This window comes from Panthera onca, chromosome F2 (assembly GCF_046562875.1).
Source record: "Panthera onca isolate mPanOnc1 chromosome F2, mPanOnc1 haplotype 2, whole genome shotgun sequence".
Lineage (NCBI taxonomy): Eukaryota > Metazoa > Chordata > Mammalia > Carnivora > Felidae > Panthera > Panthera onca.
In genome coordinates this window covers 80050613-80072411 of record NC_138356.1, presented here as the reverse complement: position 1 = coordinate 80072411, position 21799 = coordinate 80050613, and the positions used below count along the sequence as shown (strand labels likewise).

The following is a 21799-nucleotide window of genomic DNA, read 5'->3' as shown; positions in this document are numbered from 1 at the left end:
ATGAATCGGCTTCCTGCTTCCCATTTTCCACGTCTGTCCGCCAGGGCCTGGGAAACCAGGGCGTCAGAGTTGTTAAGTCCGACTCTAAATAAGCAAACTCAGGCCCCACTCAGGGAAGACGGACACCTTTGTTTCAGTTGCCTGGGCTGACCTCGTGGCTTTCAGAAGCCATCTTCGCTTTCTCCTTGTTCTCAGATTTTTCCTGAAATGGTGAGATGTAACAAAAGATGGACGAGCGCGTTCCTGCCTTAAAACTGTAGTAACTCAGGACTGGAAACCGCCTAGTGGGGTCCGCGTAAGTGCTGTCACGCGGGGAACGAAGCCAGACAGGGGAGAGAAGCAGGGGCAGCTCTGGAGTGAGGGGTCACTGGCTCCTCTCTTCTCAATCACAGACGGGAACCTGTTGCCGTGCACTTCTCAGGACCCGAGGGGTTCCGTGATGAGGTGGCGTGCCATGCAAAGTTACGGTAAGAGTTACCCTCCCCGCCAAGGTCTATAACTTTTTGGCCTGGCCTGTTTCCGAGTTGCTTATGTTATACTATGTTTATTTTTAAACATGGAAACACAGGGCAAAATTTTAAAAAGAAATCTTGGAGAAGTGGTTTCTCACTTCCCGCGTTGTGAAAGCCTGGCGTGTCTCGGGAATGGGAGAAAGGACTAGGTTTCTCGATGCCTCCTTCCGTGGTCGTGCCGAGTCCCACTTGCATACCTGGGTGTGGACGCAGGTGGAAGGGAGCAGGCTGCTGTGGCCGGCAGTGGGTTGGGAGGCCGGTGAGGAGCCCCCCGGATCCGGCTGTCGTCAGTGTAGACTTAGCCAGTACGATTGCCGTTACGGTTGTTGCACCGGACGCACTCGGGTTCCATGCTGGCTCTGCCCCTTCCTGGAGCAATGGCCTGGACTGCGGTGCGCAGTTCCGTGACGGTCTGACCCGCCTACTGGGTAGAGGACTATGCTGTCCCTCCGGGTGTTGGCACACGTGCGCCTCACATCACGAGGGGCCGGCACTCAGTAGCTCTTCCTGACAGCTGTCGTCATCGTCTTCGTGCCACCTGTGCTGTTACCTGTAAAGGTGTCTGTTCTTGTCTCACTTTTACTGAACATCTTTTTTACGGAGCTGTCGTAGGCTCTGTTTCTTAGCCCGGCATTCAGAGAAACTCACCATCTGGCTTGCTGCCCGCCGCCTTTCCTTTTTGCACACACACTTGTGTCATACCCAGCTTGTTTCCGGCCCTGTGCTTGGGGATCAGGACAGCAGTGACCCCCCCACCCCCACCCCCACCCTCCTGGGGCTGAGGTCGGGGGGAACCTGGACTGTGGCATGTGCGCTGTGGGCCACGAGGCGGCGGGAAGTTCCCCTTTCCGTTTTCTTTCCCACCGTTGATCCTCTGCTCGCTCATTTGTCCTCGTGTCGACCGGTTGTCTGTCCTTTTGCTCAAGTCTTCAACAAGCCTTACCGGGCACCTGCTACCGGTGGCTGTTGTGTCGGGCGCTGGAACACCCAGGAGTCAGCCCCGAGTCCCCGTCCTCTGCGTTGCAGAGTGTGCTTCCACTTGGATGTTTCCAGAGCTTTGCGGACTCTCAGGGGTCCTGTGTGCATCTCACATCCCATCCATCGTCCACACAGCAGCCCCCACGCCACCTCCCGAAAGCTTTCCCGATCCCTCCGATGGAATTATGCTGCTCCTCCTTTACGTCGTCTTGCTTACACGCGGTTACAATGACACTCACTTCACTTGGCTTTGTGTTACTCAACAATCAGATGTTTATATCACGTCTATATACAGTCACCACTCCGGGCCCATGAATAAAACATGAACCCCGTCCTGAAGGAGCTCACGGTTCCGTGTGGGGCGTCAGGCGTGTTCGCTGAGCGGAAGTGGATTCCAACACGCATCTTGTATTATCGCTGCTACCTGTGAGTAGCCGCAGTGAGTGGGCTGACCGGTGCTCCTCCCAGGAAGACACTGAGGTTCACGAATGTCTAGCGCTCGTTCGGCTCCGTGTCCCCTCGCGTGCACGATTGCGGTGGCCTTCCCGTACGGGTTGGCCTTTTGCACAGTTGTAGGGTCCCGATGGAGAAGTGTGCAGAATTCATCGGGAGATCTAGCGGAATGCCTCTGATCACTCCTGCGGGGTCTGGTGCGTTCGGCCCCTGGGAGCACAGGCAGGAAGTACACAAGCAGGACGGGGAAGGAAGAGGAAGTGAGTGTCTGGCCCTGCACTTCGGGAACTCCAGAACATCACGTTCCCGACTGGTTGTTGGGGGCCAGTGGTATTTCACGCTGACAGCCCGTAGCGACCAGGCACTCTGCTGCCCGCTTCAGCGGGGTTCAGGCTCCCCCAGGAAGTGCAGACACCAAGCAGTGCTGGTGCACACAGTTGAAACCAGGAAGAGAGTACGTATATATTTTTTTAATGATTATTTATTTTTGAGAGAGAGAGAGAGAGAGAGAGAGAGAGCGAGCATGCGTGAGTGAGTAGGGGAGGGGCAGAGAGAGACAGAGATACAGAATCTGAAACAGGCTCCAGGCTCTGAGCTGTCAGCACAGAGCCTGACGTGGGGCTCGAACTCACAAACCATGAGATCGTGACCTGAGCTGAAAGTCTGATGCTTAACCGACTGAGCCACCCAGGCGCCCCTCAAAAATTTTTTAAAAAATTTGGTTTTATTTTGAGAGAGAAAGAGCATGAGCCAGGCAGGGGCAGAGGGAGACGGAGACACAGAATCCAAAGGAGGCTCCAGGCTCTGAGCTGTCAGCACAGAACCCGACGCGGGGCTTGAACTCACAAATCCGTGAGATCCCGACCTGAGCCGAAGTCAGACACTTAACTGACTGAGACTAGGTGCCCCAAAAGTACGTTTTGAACACGGAAGTCAGCACTCTTTCATGAGTCTGCCATCAGGACTGAATAGGTCGGCGTATGACGGGTGGTGGACTCCTGGCCACGCCCACCCGTATGGCCTTGAGCAGCTTGTCTGCAAGGGGACGGTAGCAGGACATGTTCCGAGGGTCGTGGTGTGGGTTCAGTGACAGCTTGGCCTGGCGCCTGTCCTTAACGTCAGCCACCTGGCGGGGCTGTTCAGGGACAGCACCTAGCATGCAGTAGGTGTCTGGTGTCTTCCTGGGTTGTGTCTGTGGGCGCCCCCCAGCCCAGGGGGGATCACAGTCGATGCCGCTCCTCTAATTTCGCGTCTCTGTGACAAACCACTGCCTCCGGGTCTGTGACACATCCAGCCTTCCGTGTACTGCAGCCAAGACCATGGGGAGCCCCGAGGATATCTCACAGCTCATTTGGGCCGAGTTGATCTCTCAGTTGAAACACGTCGAGAAATGAGAAGTCATCTGAACAGCCAAGAAGAGTGCTGTAGATACCGGGTTTAGTTTAGTTTCCGCCCTCCCACCCTGGTTACAAATTCCCGCTAGACTGGACTGCTGGCCGAGAGAATCCATTCTTTTGCACAAATCTGGGACCTCAGCAGGCCCCCTTTCCAGTTCACGCTACCGGGACAGTGGATGCTGTTCAGTTTTTTGTGGCCCCGATTTGGGCAGTGCATTGATGGAGCAGTTTTGAATCTGGTCTGTGGGTGATGGTATTATAAACTTTTAAGAAATGTTCAGATTGAGAAGAATCTCTTCTGTCATCTGCTCTGAGCTCCTGGGGTTTCTCCTCTGCCCCCCACACTTGTTCCTTCCTATAGTCAGAGATTGGCGTGTGTCCCTTTACAGGCAGGGACCACTTCTCACCTCCTTCCCCCTGAACCCAGCACCGTGGCTGCCCTGGGGACAGTCAGTGGCCGTGTGGTGAGTGTTCCCTGCAGGAATGAAGTGGGCAGGGTAGGATGTGAGAAGCAAACATTAACAGAGGGCGCTCTGCGGTTCCCAGACTTTCACATAAATCATCCAGGCCGCCTGTGTGCCGAGGCCAAGGGGCCTCATGGTGTCTTCATGCCGACTCTGGTGTTCTCTCACCTGCTGAAGAGGCATCTTGGGATGACAGAGGACAGCTGTCAGGGGGCAGTGCTGGTCCCGACGCACACGACCTGTTACATTCTATTTTCTGCCATCTCTTTTCAAGGTCCTCTATCCCATCACTGTAGTGATGCTTTCGTTGTACATACTCTGCACTCTGGTTGTGAAGCTGGGTGGGTTAATGTTCCAGAAAAGCAGTGAGAGACAGAACGTATAGTGGGAAGAGCCTGCTGTTTGCTGGTCCTGGCCCCGACTCTTGGTTCTTTGACCTCTAAAAGAGCTGTGTGACAGTGGGTAAGTCGCTTAAGCTCTCTGAGTTGCAGTTGCCTGTCTGATAACATGGGAACAACATAGCTATGGTCTGAAGTTAGAAGATAGTACTTAATAGATGGTTATGTCAATTACTATTATTAAAAAGGAATTCTAGGATAGAAATTTGTCTTGTTCCCAGGCTTTCCCGTCTGCCCTGCAGAGCAAGTTGGCATGGGGAGTGGAAAGGACAGGCCGAGCTTACCGAACTAGTTTGGACCAGCTTCTCCTGAGCCCCTCAAGTTCTTTTTGGGCACTTGGCTGCCTGCCAGTCTGCACAGCTGCAGCAGACTTAAACCCCTGCTCCAGAGAAGTTTATCCAGCTGGCGGAGTTGAGTCTGGGGACTCAGTGACACACGTGCTCCAGGTGATTGCTGTCCTTGTCGTCAATTCACATTACTGTCTGGCCCTGATAGAGGGCACTGCAGAAAGCCGCCTGGTTGGCTCAGAGCCCCACCTCGCTGTCTCGGCTGGGCCTCGGTCCTCAGCGTGGACTCACAGGCCAGATTCACAGGGCTTCTCCCCACATGACACCGGAGCGGCGCGGGCTGGGGCGGGTTTAGACGCAAGAGTCCGTCGTTGACATGTGCGTCCGCGTGTGTGTCTGTGAAAGTGTAATATATTACTTCATTGTAGAAAGTCCAGGAAATGAAAAACTTGAAGTTACCTGTCGTCCCAGTCCTCAGGGAGCACCAACATTAGCTTACAGGTTTGCTTTCTTCTTTTTTCCATGTGAACATTTTTATGCAGGGAAATCAAAGCATACATTCGCTCCTGTAATCTGCTTTTCTCGTGTCGCTTTCTTCCCATCTGTTTTAAGTCTAAATCTGAAACGTCTTGGAATACATTTGTCCGTTTCACATCGAACGCTTCCTGAGTGCCCCCCCGCCTGCCCGGCGCTGTTCCTCCTGAGTGGGAAGGATGTTGATGGCACCTGACACCGCTGTGCTCTTGCTGAGTGCCAAGCACAGGGCTGGAAACTCCACGCACAGCTCCGCGGAGGGGCGCTGGGGTGGTCCAGTGGGACTAGCTAACATGGAGGGCTGTGTTTAAGGCAGACCTTGTTCTCGTTGCTTTACTTTCATTAGCTCATTTCTTCTCCATGACAACCCATTTTATAGACGAGCACACTGAGGCATGTGGAAGTTTGGTGGCTTACCCAAGGATACACAGCTAGAGCCAGGAGTTGAAGCGGGAGTTGACCCTGGCATTCTTAACCAGCATGGTGCCCTGCTTCTCAAGGGAGCGGAGAGCCTCAAGGCAAGGTCTGGCCCGTCTTCCAGTTGTTGACTGGTTGGTGGAAGAGTGAGCTGCTTGATGCAGGGGGTGATCCAACAGAGGTGGGCACTTGGAACCCAGAGGAGCTGAGTGGGATGGGAAAGTATTGCAGGGAAGGAGCCTTTGAGTCCGGTTGTGAGGGATGAGTGAGATTTCAGGAGATCTCGGGGGAGGAGCAGTGTGTGTGTGGATGTGTAACTAGGGCTTAGGGGGTGAGGCCAGGCCGCTCCTGCCAGGGCACGTCCGTGCCTTCGGGGCCTCATACTCAGGGTCAGCTGGAGTGTGCCGCAGAGCCCTCGCCCAGTTCCTGCCCGTGCCTGGGAAACCTTGGGCCCGATGGGACCTTCGGGCGGTGCGGCCTTTGCAGGGCCTCAGTATGTTGGCTCGTAGTGGCGTTTCACACTAAGGTTGGTCAGTCCTGCTCGGCCGTTTAGAGAAGTCAGGGTGCACTTCGGTACCCCTGGGGCTTTGGGACCTGGCCCTCCAGCACGTACAGCCCACGTGAGCTTCTGTCCTGGCTGCACGTAGCCCGGCATTATGATGCCCCTTCTGTTCCGAAATAGTTTACTGGGTTGGAAGGTAGAGCCGTAGAGTATAGTAATCAGGCAAACTCGTATTTATAGAATGTGAGTTACTAGGTCGTTGAGAGCATTTGGGTCCTTTTACTGGTTTGGGAGCAGAGGCAGCAACTTCTCTGCAGTTGGGTGCTGGCGTGCTCAGGGAGCACACCCGGCGTGAGTTCTGGGGCTGCCGTTCAGACCAGGGGCCAGGTCAGCTGGGGAAACTCCATCGGTGTTTCCCAGAGGCGGCTGCCGCCCCGCGGCCACAGGCAGAGGAGTGACCAGCAAACACGGAGGGTCTGTTGTGCGGGTGGCCGTGCAGGGAGATACGGCAGGGCCGCTGGATGTCCTACACACGCAGGGCTGTGCCGGCACATACGTGACGAGCCCGGGCCAGCCACACGGGTTCCCGCTCCGTCTTTTTTCTTTTTTTTTTAATTTTTATTTTTTTGGGGGGGGGGGGAGAGATAGAGAGAGAGGGAGTAAGCGAGCGCCTGAGTACACGCCATTAGGGGAGGGGCAGAGAGAGAAAATGTTAAGCAGGCTCCATGCTCAGCGTGACCCTGGGTTCGTGACCTGAGCTGAAATCAAGAGTTGGGTGCTCCAGCGACTGAGCCGCCCAGACGCCCCATCCCACCCTCTTTTTAACCTGCCTGACCTCTCCCCGCCTCCCAAGCCGTGTCTGCAGAGCAGTCTCCTCTGGGGGTCGTATCTGTGGCGTGCGGGCACGTCCCCCACTGCCCTGCCTGTGGGGACTCTGCCCCATGTTGTGGTTGGTCTTACGACCCGAGAGCCCTCGTCCCTCCTACCCTTCCTCGGTCCTTCTGAACGAACGCGGTCGTTCGGACGGGGCCTCGGAACGCCCTGTGAGCCCGCGGAAGTGGCCGCCATGCAGCTGGTGCTCTGACCACCTGTCGTGTGCCAGGCCTTGCTCTCACTAGCCGAATGACCTTGACCAAGCACGCCCGCCTTGGTTTGCAGCGGGGAGGATGGCTGTGGTGGGCATGGAGACGTAACCTGTGTGTGGAGCGTCTGACACCCCCGAGGCGTGAGTGAGTGCCGCGTCGACAAGCGGATGCGGCCTCTGAGCGCCTTGCGTGGACACCACCCGACCTGCTCCTCTTTGTTAGCATCTGCCTCTGAGGGTCCGCTGGGAATAAATGTGGTCTGGGAGGTGTGATGTGGCCGACTCGCTGGGGGGCGGGGAGGGCGGGCCTTGACCGAGGGCACCAGGTGACCTGTGTTCGCAGTCTGGGTTGGCCTTGGGCTCTGTAGTCAGCGAACCCTGCATGTCTGTTTTCTTCATTGTGGGTCTCAGTCAGGCTCCCCGTCTTCTACTCACTTCCTGTTTGGGTGACTTCTGGGTCCTAAGAGCAGAACCTTATGTTTGTGCCTTGAGGTGCCTCCATGCAGGAAGTGAATGGATATGATGGCTCTGGAACCATTTGGATGCTCTGGGTTTCAACCAGGGACAAGTTACCTAATCTCTGTAAGTCCTGGCTGCCTTATTCTGACAGGACATTTCTCACCAATAAGTGGTTTCTAGAAGGGGAGACGGGAAGGTGGCCCAGAAGTGGGAAGGGCAGCAAGTCGCTTCTGCCTCTGGGACTGCAGGGTCTGTGGGAGGAGGGACAGGAGCAGAGCCAGGGGGCTGGGCCCTGAGGTGACAACCCTAGCAGGGCCTTCCTGGTGGACAGGGGAGGGGCCTGTTTTAATGATCTCCCATCACCTGGTCGGTGAGGAGAGGTTCCTGCCCTAGTGTTATGGGGACGGCCACGCACATGACACCTGGGACGGGGCAGACGTAATGGCATTTTCTAGTCACACATACAGCCTGGATGAGGGGATAGCGTGTGCACGTAGGGCCACGTGGGGCTGTGGGAGGTGGGCTCTGTGGTCACAAGGGGGCGCCGTTGGAGCCTGTGGGGGATATCGTTGACCTGTTTGAGTAAGGCCATGTGCTGGAGGGAGCTGAAACCCGCCACATAGCAGGGCGGTGGGACGCGGGGTGTGGGGGCGGCTGCTGGTGAGGCCGCTCCAAGCCCCTCCCCTCCCATTTCCACCAGATGCCGAGGTAGCGTGTGACTTTGGGCCTTGATTTTAGGCCTGAAGCAGGGGTCGTCTGGCAGGCGTGGGAGCCGCGAAGTGACACGGCTGCTTCCAAATGGCACTAACGTCCCCTGCCCCCCCCCCCCGCCTCCTTCCTGTCTCCCTTCCGCCCCCTCCGTGCATTGTAGCCCCAGTGTTTATAGTGCTTCACACACACTGCTTTGCTTAATCTCCAGAGCAGCCCTGTGATGTGGGAGTTGTCACCCCCTTGTCCACGCGAGGACATCTTGGCTTGATGGAGTCATTGCCCTCTATCTGTTCCAGTTAGTCAGAGACGGAGGCATCGGACCCGAGGCCACGTGACCTGACGTGCAGGGTCCGCAGGAGAGTGAGAGGCCCCTCTGCAGGCCTGTGCCGGGCTTGGCACCCAGGCCCGTATGTCCGACTCTGACCTCTTGTTTCCTGCGAGGCTCTCCTACTGACTGTGCTTCTCCCGCTCAACATGGATGTTTCTCCATAAGGTGATACAACCTGGATCGTCCTTGTTGTGGGGAAGCTCAGGTCAGCTCTGATTCCACGTACGAGAGCAGGGGTGCGCTGATGTGGTCAGAGAGAGGAGGCTGCGCGGCAGGGGCGGAGGTGAGCTGGCCCTGAGCTCAGCGCCCTGTGCCTCTTTGTGCCTCGCTCGCGGACACAGGTGATTGCCTTGCAACACCCACGGGTCTGGAGTTTTCTTAGTACTTTGATCTGTCACATTGTAAATGGTTTGCCTTCTCCTTTGCCTTTGGGAATGGATCAGAATTTTCTGGGGGGATTGGGAAGTCTCATGTTGCCTCAGTGACACCGTCATCACCACCACTGCCATTGTCATTGTAGAAAAACTGTACGGTGACTTCTTGAGCTGGAACCTGGAAGAAACCCTTGCCCAGTTTCCTCTGCAACCTGGGAAGGTGGCCACTCTCGTCATCAACATCAAGGCGAAGCTGGATTTCTCATGCCAGGAGAATCTCCTCCAAGACCTCAGTGACGGTGAGCCCCCCCGCCAGCCCCCCAGTTTTAACCAGAACGTCGTGGCCCCTCGGGCTTGCTGCTTACCCGCTGTAACCTGCTTGCCATTCATTAGCTCGAGCTGCTCGTGACTTTTCCTGGCATTTAGTTGGCCCACTGAGTTACTGTATAGATTTGAAAGTCATAAGGGTACTTTTTAGTTAAATCATTTCTTAATTTCCCAGTCTTTACTGTTTTGTGCTCATTTGCCAGGAGGTCATCTCAGATCGGCGGAGCTGCTTTATTTTTTTCAAGTATAACTGCCGTGATCTAATTATCTGTGACGGTAAAGTTCTCTGTCAGAGTCTGGTGATTTCTGTAAGGAGGCGGTGTCTGGAGAAAATGGGCATTAATACTCGTTGTAGCGTCAGGACTAGCTGGTGAGGAGTCGGATTTCCTAGATTCATCGTGTCCAGTTGTGAATGAACGTATGCGTTCATACGTTCGTTTGGAGGCATCGTGGTGCGTGTTCGTTAGCTCAGGCTGCTGTAACGAGATACCACAGACAGTGTCTCCGTAGGACAGAAATCGATTTCCCGCAATTCTGCAGGCTGGGCGTCAGGGTGCCGGCACGGTGTCCCCTCCGCTTCTTACAAGGACGCCAGCCCTGTTGGGTTACGGTTTCACCCTCGTGGCCTCACTTAACCTTTATCGCCTCGTCACCGTCCGTATCCCCAAACGCAGTCACGTGTGGGGTCGGGGCTTCAGCACTTGGATTTTGGGGGCCACAGACATTCAGTTGAAGGGTATTGTTTGAGACGGCGGGTTCTGTCACTAGAACTTCCCGTGTCGCTTTGGGCGAGTGACTCTGGCTTGTCTGTGCCTGAGTCTTCTAGTGTAAGTGACCGTCTCTAGGGTCGGTGGGAGCATTTGCACTTCACCGGGCTCAGCGGCTGTCGTCGTACTCTGTCCCCCATCACTCATGTAGAGCGTGATGCGACACCTAACTGTCTCCGATTATGAAACAGGCACTGGAGTAGGCTCTCGGGCCGCAGAATGGGTGATGGTCGGCCGCCCGGAGAACAGTGAGGGTGATAGCAACTAAGAGCTAAGAGGTTTACACAAATCGACCACTTAATTCTCACAGCAGCCGTCTGAAATAGGCGCTCTTAATGGCTCCATTTTACAAGGGAGGACCTTAAGGCCCAGACAAGTTGACTAAGTCTTCAAAGGTCACACAGCTAGGAAGTGACAGGGCTAGGCTGTGAACCCCGTCAGCTGGCTCCGGAGTGTGTCCTCGTAACCCTTTTGCGGCCCGTTGTTGCCCAGAGGGTCAGCCAGAAAAATAAATATGGAAGCGGAGTGCCCTGCGACTCAGGGACATCGTGAGGTGCAGCTTGCTTTATCTGGTCGGGACCAGTAGGGGCCCCCAGAGTTGATGGTGTGACTTGGGCCTCGACCAGGAAGTTTCTTCGATAAAGAAAAAGCATGGCCCCCAGGCCTTGCGAGGAATTGGTGGGTACAGAGGCCCAGAGGCCTGTCAGTTAGGAAGTGGGTTTTGCCTCCAGGGGCTAGATGTCTGTCTGTCTGTCTGCCTCTCTCTGTCTCTGAGAACGGGGCTCTCTTACCTAGCCGGTCTCTTCCAGCTGGACCTGGGTGCTTAGGAATGATGCTGTCCTGTTGAACCCGAGAGGCAGAGGTCAGTTAATGCTTCGGGTTCCCATCATGGGGAATTCTCTTCTTCCCTCTTGCCCCTCCGAGGAATCTCCAGCCATACTGGCCACCCGTCCCAGGAGCATGCCCAGCTGTCCTGCCTCAGGGCCTTTGTAGGGGCTCTGCTCTTACCCGAATTGCTTTCCCCCACAGTCTGCAAGATCCGCCCCGAGTTGTTCAGATCTCCATCCAGAAGCCTCCCCTGCAGAGAGGCCGCCCTGACCCCGTCAGCGGGACCAGCACCTCTTCCCTCGTCATTCTTGTTGCAGACAAGAAATTGCCTTTAGAGGAGAAGTTTCAGGGAACAAGGACCCCATCTGTCCGTATTCACCCTGTCTGGGCTGCAACGGAGAGAGAGCTGTTGCACAGGATGTAGTCAGGACGAGTGATGCCTCCCCCTTCCTTACTGTGGGGGCTCTACCCTTATGACCTCCTCTCAATGTCATTACCTCTCAGGGGCCACACCTTGGAGCACTGGGGAGGACATAAGCATTTAGTCCACAACGCAATGCATGAAATTTGCTCTCCTGTACTCTGTGGTATTTGACCATAGTGAGGCTCCTCGTATAATACTAATGTTGGATTAAAATTGTTTGTATGTCATTAACGCAGGTAGAAAAGCCAGTTTGCTGTTGGACACTTTACAAACTGTGAAAATGTCAAGTGGACCTAACATTATACCAGGCCTGAATATCAGATAAGATGGATTTTTTTCTGCTTGTAAACTGCTTGATAGCACCAGAGTGCCCTCCTCTGCAAGTAGACAGAGGGCTGCAGACAGAGGTTCTGACTTGTCTTTTTCCCGAGAAGGGAGTTTGGCCGAGTAAATGGTGCCTGACACCTGTCCAGGGAGTGCTTGATTAGATGCTGTCCCCGGGGCCTGTCTGGGCAGATAGACTTCCAGCCGAGCTACCTGGCTGTGGGCAGGGAAGGACAGGACACCGACTTGGCTGCCTGCCGAAGGGGCGCGCTCTCCCTGAGCGACACAACGGGAGGCCTCCGGGGGGCCCCACCTGTCTTCGTTTTGGTGGCCGTGTGAGCTGATGTGCTCAGGCGCACATAGTTTGTTATGTTAGTGCATTTCCACCTCTTGTTACAGAGCTCTGGAGCGTGGTCTCTGCAGTTCCGAGCTGAAAGTAAAATTGTTATCTGAGATTTGTCGTCTGGGAATACGTTCTCCTGTCCTTTAAAATAAAACCGGATCAAAGAGAGCTAGGATAATGATCGCCGAGTTGTTTGTAAATGGGAGGCTGCCCTAATTTCCCAACAGTTAGCGATGGCACGTGGGTGACACGCAATGTGGTTGTTACGAACTAGATGCCCTCTCTGCTGATAACGGTGAACAGACGCTCTGGCTGGTCGTTTTCACGGCAGATTGTAGAATCTGAGGCACAGAATCTTAATGGCCACAACCAGGGCAAGTTTTATAGAGGGACAAAAGCTGGGCACCACGGCCCACAGAAGACCCTTCCAGAGTATACCCTCACGTGTAGTTCAGGCTAAGGGGTCAAGAACTTAAGAGACAAGACAAACAAAAGAGAAACAAGAGACAACCCCCCCCCCCCGCCCCGCCCCACCCCAAGCTGTCACACACAGAGGACGGACACACCAGTGGTTGCCAGAGCGTCGGCGGGTGGGGGGACTGGTGAGCCAGGCGAATGGGGTTGGGAGTCACCGACCTGGATGAGCACTGGGTGACGGGTAGATGCGTTGAGTCACGGTATCGTATACCTGGAGTTGACAGCTCCAGAGAGGCCACATGTAGCCCTGCTGGGAGACACCCATAAACTCGGTGACGGTGGCCTCTTGGAACTGGGAGGTGACCCGCGTGTGGCTCTCAGTCTGGCACTTTCAGAAGCCTTCATCCGGGAACCACTTGTGGACCCAATTTGCTTTTCCAGCATGGACTCAGATTAACTGTGGGTACCGAAATTAGATGCCATTTGAAGAATTTAGAGCAATAAATATAGCTATCATGCAAACCAGGAGACTGGATTCAGTGTGCGTTGTGGACAGATAGAAGAGAATTAATATTTATTGAGCAATGTTAGAGGCTGCACAGAAGCCTGGATCAGCCACTTCGTTTGTACAATTTCTATTTAACCTTCCCAACAGCTCTGTAAAGTAGATGATCTTACAAAACAATTCCCATTTTGTAAAAACAGGTGGGGGGACTGTTCTAGATTAAAGGAGATCGAGGAGAAATCCAACAGTGAAATGCTGGATGCGATCCTAATCGTATCCTGGGTTGAATAAAAATGCTCCGAGGACGTTTTTGGGACCTCTGTGTTCCGGACGGGGCACGGGAGCCACGGACACAGCCGAGCAGGCAAGGGGCTCACTCACGCTCTCCACGTCCCCGAGGGAGAAGTCTTGGGCCGGGGTCTGGCCTCTCTTGGGGTTGGGCTGGCTGTGCTGCTGTGGGAGGGGGACGCGGCCCTCCTCGGTGCGTCCACTCTTGGGTTTCTTGGAGCCGACGCTCGCCGCTGGACTCCCAGACTCCCACAGGGGCTCTCTCGCACGTGGGTGATGGTCTAAATCAGTGTGCTTTGTGGGGAGGACCGTGGAAAACTGACTCCTCCGTGATGACGAGGCCACTCCCCGCAAAGTAGTTTTAAACTGCGTTAGTAATTATTTTGATGGAGATGATGTTGGTATTGGTATTCTGAAACTGTGTGGAATAAAGTGAGTGATTAATTTTGTGACCATCTGATTCTAGCATCTGGTCTTGAACTAGGACTCTTGTACGGAAGAGAGGAGGTAACGGATGTAAGCTAGTAGAGATTAAGTAAGAGCCTTATCGTCTAGGAGTAGAACAAAAATGCCAATACGAAATTGTGAGGTATTTAAAAACCAGCCTGTCTGCCTGCCAAGGCCTGGACACTGACCAGCCCCAGAGCAGGGAGCCTTCCTAATCCCCCCCATCGTGGTCTGGAAACCCTCCTCCCGACTCGGAAGCCGGGGTTCCTCGGAGAAGTGACCATTCCCGGTCTGGAGCTGGCAGTGTAGGAAGATGATCTTGGGACGTGGCGTGAAGGCTGTAGCAGGGACGCTGGCGGAGTGGGCTGGAGTCGTGTCAGGAGGGCCTGCCCGAAGGCGCTGCCGCTGACAGTCGGAGGGTCACCGGGGATGACGGCTGTTCCGATCCCGCGTTCTTTGTGCTGCCAGAAAGCATCTTCCACCTTTGCAGATGACAGGGGACCAGTTCGTTATTTTGTACACGGTCAGTAATGAGCGTTTATTCTGCTTTTCTGTACACGTGCACCGTGGGACAAGCCAGCAGTTGACGAGGGGTCTCCCTTTACCCACGTGTTCCAGCTAACGGTTGAGAAGGGGTGACGGAATTGAAGTACCTTGATTTGGCAGCCCCTAGTAGGTGAGCGGACCAAGACCGCGAGCAGCCACGGCGCAGAATAAGAGACAGCAGGACGTTACGGTCCCCCTGGGGGCAGAACACACACCTCCCGAAAATCACACCTGGGACAGGTCAGCGCTCTAGGTCCAGCTGTCAGTTTACAGGAACTCGGACGACAGGAAAACCTGTTCAGCGACACCAGTCCAGGCCGTAGGGTCAACTCTACAGCCCAACGACTGGGTTCTTACTTAACAGGTAGAGCATAAGGGGAAACAGGGATGAAGTCGGGGACAGCTTGCACAGCGGGGTGAAGGTGTCAGTGCCACTCAGCGTCACACTGAAAGATGATTAAAATGGTAACTTTGACTTACGTGTATTTCATTCCCCACCCCCCAAAGGGATCAGAGGTCTTCCTGTAGTTAAACTTGGCTAGCTTAAACTTAAATCAGAGTAAATTTAAACAACATATTAGAAAATACACACCACAACTAAGCCCAAGCACCCATGGCACCATGCTTGGGTAGTAGGACAGTTAAGAAAAGCACGGAGAGGGGCGCCTGGGTGGCGCAGTCGGTTAAGCGTCCGACTTCAGCCAGGTCACGATCTCGCGGTCCGTGAGTTCGAGCCCCGCGTCGGGCTCCGGGCTGATGGCTCGGAGCCTGGAGCCTGTTTCCGATTCTGTGTCTCCCTCTCTCTGCCCCTCCCCCGTTCATGTTCTGTCTGTCTCTCTCTGTCCCAAAAATAAATAAAAAACGTTGAAAAAAAAAATTTAAAAAAAAAGAAAAGCACGGAGATGACTCCCATGAAGTCGGGGCAGGGCTGGCTCAGGGGAGGGAGGACACTCTGATGGGATGAGGCAAATCCAGGGCTGTCGGGGGCCTGGCCACACCCCATTTGTTGAATCGTGCGGTGACTCCAGTAGACCTTGGTTACAGCAGTATACATTTACTTCACGTAGCTTTTATGATAAAATGTTTTTAAACCAACAAAAACATTAGAAACAGATTCATAATTTATCAGACCAGGTCGAAAAACTATTTTTTGCCAAGGAGTTTTTTCATCAAGGTGTTATCTTGAAGAGCGAGTAAGGCCGGCTGCACGCGTCTTTCTCCGGGGGGACATTTGAGCACAACGAACTTTGAGAGACATTGACCGGTTAGTGCTTTGATTTTACTGGGGCTGATGCTTTGGATGAAAACCGTCTTCCGGGGCTGCTGGTTTTTGACAGTGAAGGGAAGCATCCATCCCCTGCTTTTGGTTTCCTTTCTAATCAATTAACTTGGGTGTCTCTGTCTGTACACTTTTTTGGCTCTCAGTTTTTTTAGGAGAAATGTGATCTTTGCTGACACTTTCTGTTGGACGTGATAACTGACTGTGACATCTCCATTTGACTGTGGGCCCTGGAGATGCTCAGCATCCCAGACCAGGGGAGACAAGATGTATCCGGTCTAGTAGTTTGTTTTGCCCCTGGGGAACCCGCGTCCCAGGAGGTGGACCAGTGTGTTCAAGGCTCGACGTAATAGCACCAGGGTCCCCGCTCACTTCAGGCTTTGTTGTGTTGTTGTGTGCTCCTTCCCTCCTTAGGTAACAAACGGGATATTTCCAGTCGTGTGCGTTTGGTGGCAGTGGAGACGGCATGGCTGTTGTGGTGCTGTGGACAATTGGAGCCTAGGAAACTTTCGTAGCGGGCGTGTGACACCAGTACATTTAGCCGAAGTCAGACTCTCAACCGAATGAGCCTCCCAGGTGCCTCTGACACCAGTACATTTAGATGTCTTAGCACTCTTGGTGGGGTGGCGGGAGGGAGAGGGCGATGCCAGACCCTGTCCTTCAGATTATCCGTTGTTCTTGCATCTTGAGAAGATGCTGCCTGAACCAGCTGCCTTTGCTGAACAGCCTTCATTCAGTCTCTTGCACTTGGACGCTGCGGGGAGAGGGTGCTTGTCTGCATCAGGGAGTCCTTCCCCGTCATTCAGAGACCTCGGATGGGCCTATGCCTTGTCGTCTGCTGCCCGTGTGCTGCATTCCTGGTCTTCTGACCTGCGCCTGCATGCCTCCTCTCGGCACATGGCTTCTTTTCACAGAGGCCGCTGGGCAGGGCTCTCTGCTTCCTTCTCGCGTCTGGAGTACGTGTATATTTCCATCTGTTTGATCCTGGAGGAAGAGGTCTCTCCTTTAATCAGAGGCAAATTCTTTGACATGTGTTCAAGGATCCTCTCTCTTTGGGCCTTTAAATTTGACCACTTTTTTTTTTTTTTTAAGTTTTTATTTATTTAATTTGAGAGAGAGAGCACAAGAGGCAGGGAGGGACAACGAGAGAGAGGGGGACAGAGAATCCCAAGCAGTGTGGAGCCTGATGCAGGCTCAAACCCACGGACCGTGGGATCATGACCTGAGCCCAAACCAAGAGTCAGATGCTTAACCGACTGAGCCACCTAGGCGCCCCCTGACCAATGGGTTTTTAGGTCGCAGTCTATGGACAGCATGCACCAGAGGCTGCTTGATAACATGCAGATTCCTCGGCCTGCCAGCCCCTCTCAGTCCACCTCTGAGGGCACTGGGCTGGGGTGTGTGTTTCCGACAGGGTCCCCTGGGGACTCCTCTGTATACCAAGGCTGGAGCAGTGATGTACCAGTTCCTCAGTAATTATGCTCAATCTTTATCTTAAAATTGATATAACACAGAACAAACCCTTTCAAGCATGGGTTTCTCTCTAGCTGCTACTTTTCTCTTCCCTTCCTCGTCCCTGTCCTCCCCAGGCCAGGATCCCACTCATCAGCCCCCTGAGGTCTGGGTGCCCCTTTGTCCTCCAGACTCGCCCACACTGGCTTCTCTCTGTTTGGCTGTATTCTAGCTAATGACATTCCTAAGTTGGCCCTTTGCCCCCTTTCTATGTCATACTGTCCTAAATGATTTTAATAGCGCTGCGCTGAGGCTCCGAAATCTTTATTTCTGCTCCTGAATTGCACGGCTATAGTTGTAGCTGGCTTCCTGACACGTCACGTGGCAGTGCCCGTGGTTCACGTGCGTCCCCGTAAACTCCGATACACTGCAGCTCCCTGCGCTCCTGCTCCTCGTCCTTTGCTCCCTCTGTGGACGAGAGCTGTCACCGTGCACCCAGAAGCGGCTGCTCTGTCACTGCTAAAGCTCCGTCCGTTCACATCCCTGCGTCCTGCCTCCCGCTTTGCCTGCGAACCTTATAACATCCCGTGAACTCTCCTCCCTGCCCCCGGCCTTGCCTTTTGAATCCGTCTTCTGTTATGTTTTCGATTTTTCTCAAAAACCAATGTGCCCTGGCTTTGGCGTGTAAGGCCTTGTGTGATCTGGGCCCAGCCCCGCCCCACCCCGCTGGGCCTCATTTTTGCAGTCGCTCTCTTGCGTTTCACACTGCAGCTGTTTGAAACGCTGTGTTGAGCGGCTGCCTTTTCCTCCACCTGGAGTGCCCGTCAGCCTTCGCCTGCGAACCCCAGCTTTGCTCACCTCCTTTTTGAAGGCCTCTCCTGGCCTGGGTGTTACCTTGGCAGCTTTGAATGCTCTCAGTTTCTCCCACACTGTTCCTGAACCCAGCACCGGGCCCGCCTCAGAGAAGATTCCCAGCAGATAGTTATCGGAAGACCAAATTGTGAAGCTGCCTCGAGTGTTCCTGACCCTGAAGTCGGGGAAGGGAGAGCTGCGTGGGGGGAGGATCAGGTGTTGATTTCTGGATGTAGGGCTCTTGAGAGAGGGCCCTGTGCGGCTTTATTGGGAGATCCTGGAGAACCATGGAGAGCTTTTCAGAAGGTTGCTTTGATGGAGACTGTTTTGAGATGGTGAGTGAGTGGATTCGCCTGGGTGTGGGGGATGACACGTACAATGGTTCAAGGGTAAGGCTCGCCGGTGTGAAGCAGGCGGAGCCTGGTTGGCTGGGGAGGAGGGCCTCCTGCAGGAAGGGGATTCAAAAGGCCCTCGCTGGCCTCTTTCCTCGAAAGACCCCGTGCGTTTGCAGCACAGACTTTAGTAGCTGGTCGAGCAGTGTGGTGAGTTCCTGTTAGAGTTTATTCTGTTCCCTGTGGAAGAATGCATTTCTTCCTGCCTGAAAGTGCCTCATGCTTATTATGCTTAAGACAGGCTCTGCCTATGGGAAAATGGGGTGCTTTCCGTTCTTTGTCCCAAGTTGGAGACTTGTGTAAAAAAAAAACAACCCATTTTTACATTTGACATTTCATTATATTTTGCTTCTTCACAATTCAATGATAACGGATCCTTGAACTTCTCTTGGAGGCCAGGCATTGATGTTGAGAGCAGGCATGGTGCAGACCCTCCCATCTAGTCCACTACCCCAGCGTTGCCCTCTGAAATTGGGGCGCTGGTCAGTATCCTTGTCCCAGTCTGCTGTTCTCTCTGAAAAGAAATAGGAATTTTTGCAAATCTCAGTCTTATTTTTTCAATCAAAGGTGGTTGGAATCTTGGTGCCATAATATGTTTACAATTACACAATATGTTTACAATTTCTAGGTGCCTAGGCTTTCACAGACCTGATTTTATGAGGGTGGCCAAGGAATTTATTGAATCGTGGTTTTTTTTCTGAGGCTAGCGAGTATCGGGGATGAGAGGAGAAGGAACACTGAACGCGTGCCGTGTTCTGGGCATGTTACTGAGGCACCTCCTGTTGGTTCTCTCGAATCTGTCGCCGTAACCCTGGGAGGCGGTGCTCCTGTCCCCCTGGCTGCGCTTTGTCTGGCACCCGCCTGGGCTTGGTGCCCGCGGCTCCGTGGCATCTCTGTGTCGGCACCGATTCCCGGCTGCTGCAGCCGTGTCTTCACGGTCGGTCTTCCTTGCGACCCCCATCTTAAGGGCCGGGCCAGCGTCTTGTGTGTCTTGTGATTCCGGCTCCTGTCTCCACACCTGGAGCTGTTTGTCGGCTTCTTCTGCGGCGTCTCCCTTGTCCCCTTCCCCACGGCACACGGATTTCCTTAGGGCTCCATCCAAGGCCGTCTTGTACTTGTTGAGTTCGTTGTCTCTCGAAACCCTCCACCCTGCTTGCATGGCTTCCGTAACCATCCCACCCAGGCCAGACTTCTCCCACTCCTGGTCTGTGTATCTGACCACGTGTCCCGTGAGGCTCTTAATTCTGGAGGGGAGAGAGGGCAGGAAAATCTGGGGGGAGGTTTGGCTGCCGGCTGTTCCCCATTCCCAGCTGTGGTGGGCGTCCCTCGTGCCCTCGGGCACAGTCTTTGCTGTTTCTCCCCTTGCAGGTGAGGGCTTGGATCTCACGGGAGAGCCGAGGGACCGGGGCTGGCGTGGTGGCCGGCGTCCCCCTCCTGGCCGGCCCTGAGGAGACCCAGGGTCAGGATCGTACAGCATCCCCCAGGAGCTTTACACTCTTGAAGCCCCTGCAAGGCCTTGAACAATTCACTAGCCATTTCTAGCTGAACCTTGCTAGTGTCTGTCAGAGGCCCGTGCAGGCCGATGCTGGGGGTCCTGCTCCTCCCCTGCGGCTGCCTGTCAACAGATCACAGGTTAGTTTTTCCCTGTGACTTCAGTTCTCTGATCAGTTTGGGAAAAGCTGTTTTTCAGTTTATCCAGCTTTTTTCTTAAGGGTGGGAGTGATGCTTTTTCCAGTTCTCAACATCTTTCAGCTGAACTCAGAAATGTGCCTGCTGGGGGTGATGCAGGCCTGCAGTAAGTTTCAGGTTGTGTGGCCATTTGTCACATGACCTACTGCTTTTGTTTTGTGTTCAGTGGCTTACCTGCTCCCTTTCTGCAGGGAGAGGTTGCCAATGCACCAACAGCCTGCGCTGGCCTCCAGCCTTCTGACTCCCAAACAATAACTTCACAGCTCAGTGGCTCAGCCAAGGGGAAGATCTGCTTTCCTGGGAGCTCTGAGGAGCACCTCTCTGGGTGAGGAAAAGCTTCCCAACACCCCGAAGCTGAGGTCTTGCCCTAGACGTCTGTCTAGCAACCTGTGGAGGTGCGCTTCTCCCCGGGCCACTGTTCCCCACCCCCTACGCAGCGGGGCAGGTTGACTGCGTTCCTGGATTTAAATTCAGGTTGGAAGAGAACTTTCTAAACCACCAGGATGGAATGAAAACCCAGGTGGTTGTCATTCATGAGCAACAGGTGATCCTTTGCAGGCCCCTAGAGCTGAAGCCTTCCGGACCATTGATCTCACTGCCCTCATTATTGCTTTGCCAGCCAGCTGGTGGTGGTTCGCTGGGAAACAAATTAGGTGGGTGTTCAGTAGAAGGGATTCAAGAGGTTTTGTTTTTTGCAAAGAGAAAGGAATGATTTTTATGGATCACTGCAGATCGGTTTACTGTTAGCTCCTGCTGTTGATTGCATCCAGTCTTGTTAAGTTTGTTTTTAAAGTCTCTCTGTCCCCTCTTGTCTGTTTAACATTATGATTGGCCTCCCAGCTGCTCACTGTGCTCTCCTTTCTCTGTCTTCCACATTGTCCCCATGGTCCTTCCTAATTTTTTTTTTTTTTGGCTCTAATTTTTTTTTTTTTTTAATGTTTATTTCAGAGAGCGAGCAGAAGTGAGCCAGAGCATGAGCAGGGGAGGGGCAGAGAGAGAGGGAGACACAATCTGAAGCAGGCTCCAGGCTCTGAGCTGTCAGCACAGGGTCCAATGTGGGGCTTGAACTCACAAACCGTGAGGTCATGACCTGAGCCCAAGTTGGACACTTAACCAACTGAGCCACCCAGGTACCCCCGATGGTCCTTCCTAGAGCAGAATCTGACTGTCATCTTTCTGCGTGATTTCCAGGGTCTTGGCATTGACCTCTGGATAAAGTCCCCAGTATGGCTTGTGTGGTCTCACTGTGGCTGTCTGTGTAGCGTCCTTGCCCACCCTTGCCTCTCACTGGGCTTGGATTTCCGAAACAGGGACTGACTTGTGTTTCTCTGATGTGCCGTGCTCTCTCAGGCTTACTGTTTGAGAACAGACCAGTGGTTCTCAGACTTTGCTGCACTTGGGGATTGTGGGGGGAATATTTAAAACCTCTTCCTGGCTCCCACCCTTTGACATTGTGACTTGGTGGGGCATGGGGTGTGACCTGGCCATCTGGGTTTTTAAAGTGTTCCAGATGAATCTTCCGTGCAGCCAAGTTTGGAAACCATCGATAGGGACTGTCTTCCCCTTGTGGGAAAACATCATCATCCTGGTCTGAGGTCAGTTGTTCGAAAGTCTGGGCTGCTTCAGGCAGACCCCGCTGCTGTGTATTTTCCATTTCCTGTGAGAAGTTTTGACGTTGGGTAGGGCCAGTCTCCTTTCTGGATTACTGTTGAGGTACTGGGATACTTTCTGTCCTTTGCTCCTTTCTATAAATCTTAGAATCCATGTATCAGGTTCCTCCAAGTAGTCTGTTAGAGCTGACCTGAGCACCAGGTGGGGGAAATTGGCATTTTTATGAGCGTCTTCTATCGATGAACGATGCCCTGTCATTTATTTGTCTTCTCGAATGTGTCTCAGTAACTTTCTAATTTTCTCTATGAAGGTTTTAAAGAATTTCACTAGATTTGTTTCCAGCTACCTTATTTTTGTTATAAAGGTGTTGAGCCCTTTTATGGAGATATAGCTTACATGCAGTTGGGAAC

General features: G+C 53.7%; 1 protein-coding gene across 6 annotated transcripts in view; it reads left to right on the top strand.

The window, feature by feature from the left end:
• TRAPPC9 (trafficking protein particle complex subunit 9) overlaps positions 1 to 21799 on the top strand; it is a 570835-nt gene that overhangs the window by 152040 nt on the left and 396996 nt on the right. For 5 of the 6 annotated variants that reach the window (XM_060611403.3, XM_060611405.3, XM_060611404.3 and 2 more), the window contains one exon: positions 9045 to 9197. The exons of the other annotated variant lie outside the window; for it this stretch is intronic. In XM_060611403.3, coding sequence (XP_060467386.1) covers positions 9045 to 9197 — 153 coding nt within the window. The remainder of the gene's footprint in view (positions 1 to 9044; positions 9198 to 21799) is intronic. 6 annotated transcript variants of the gene reach the window in all.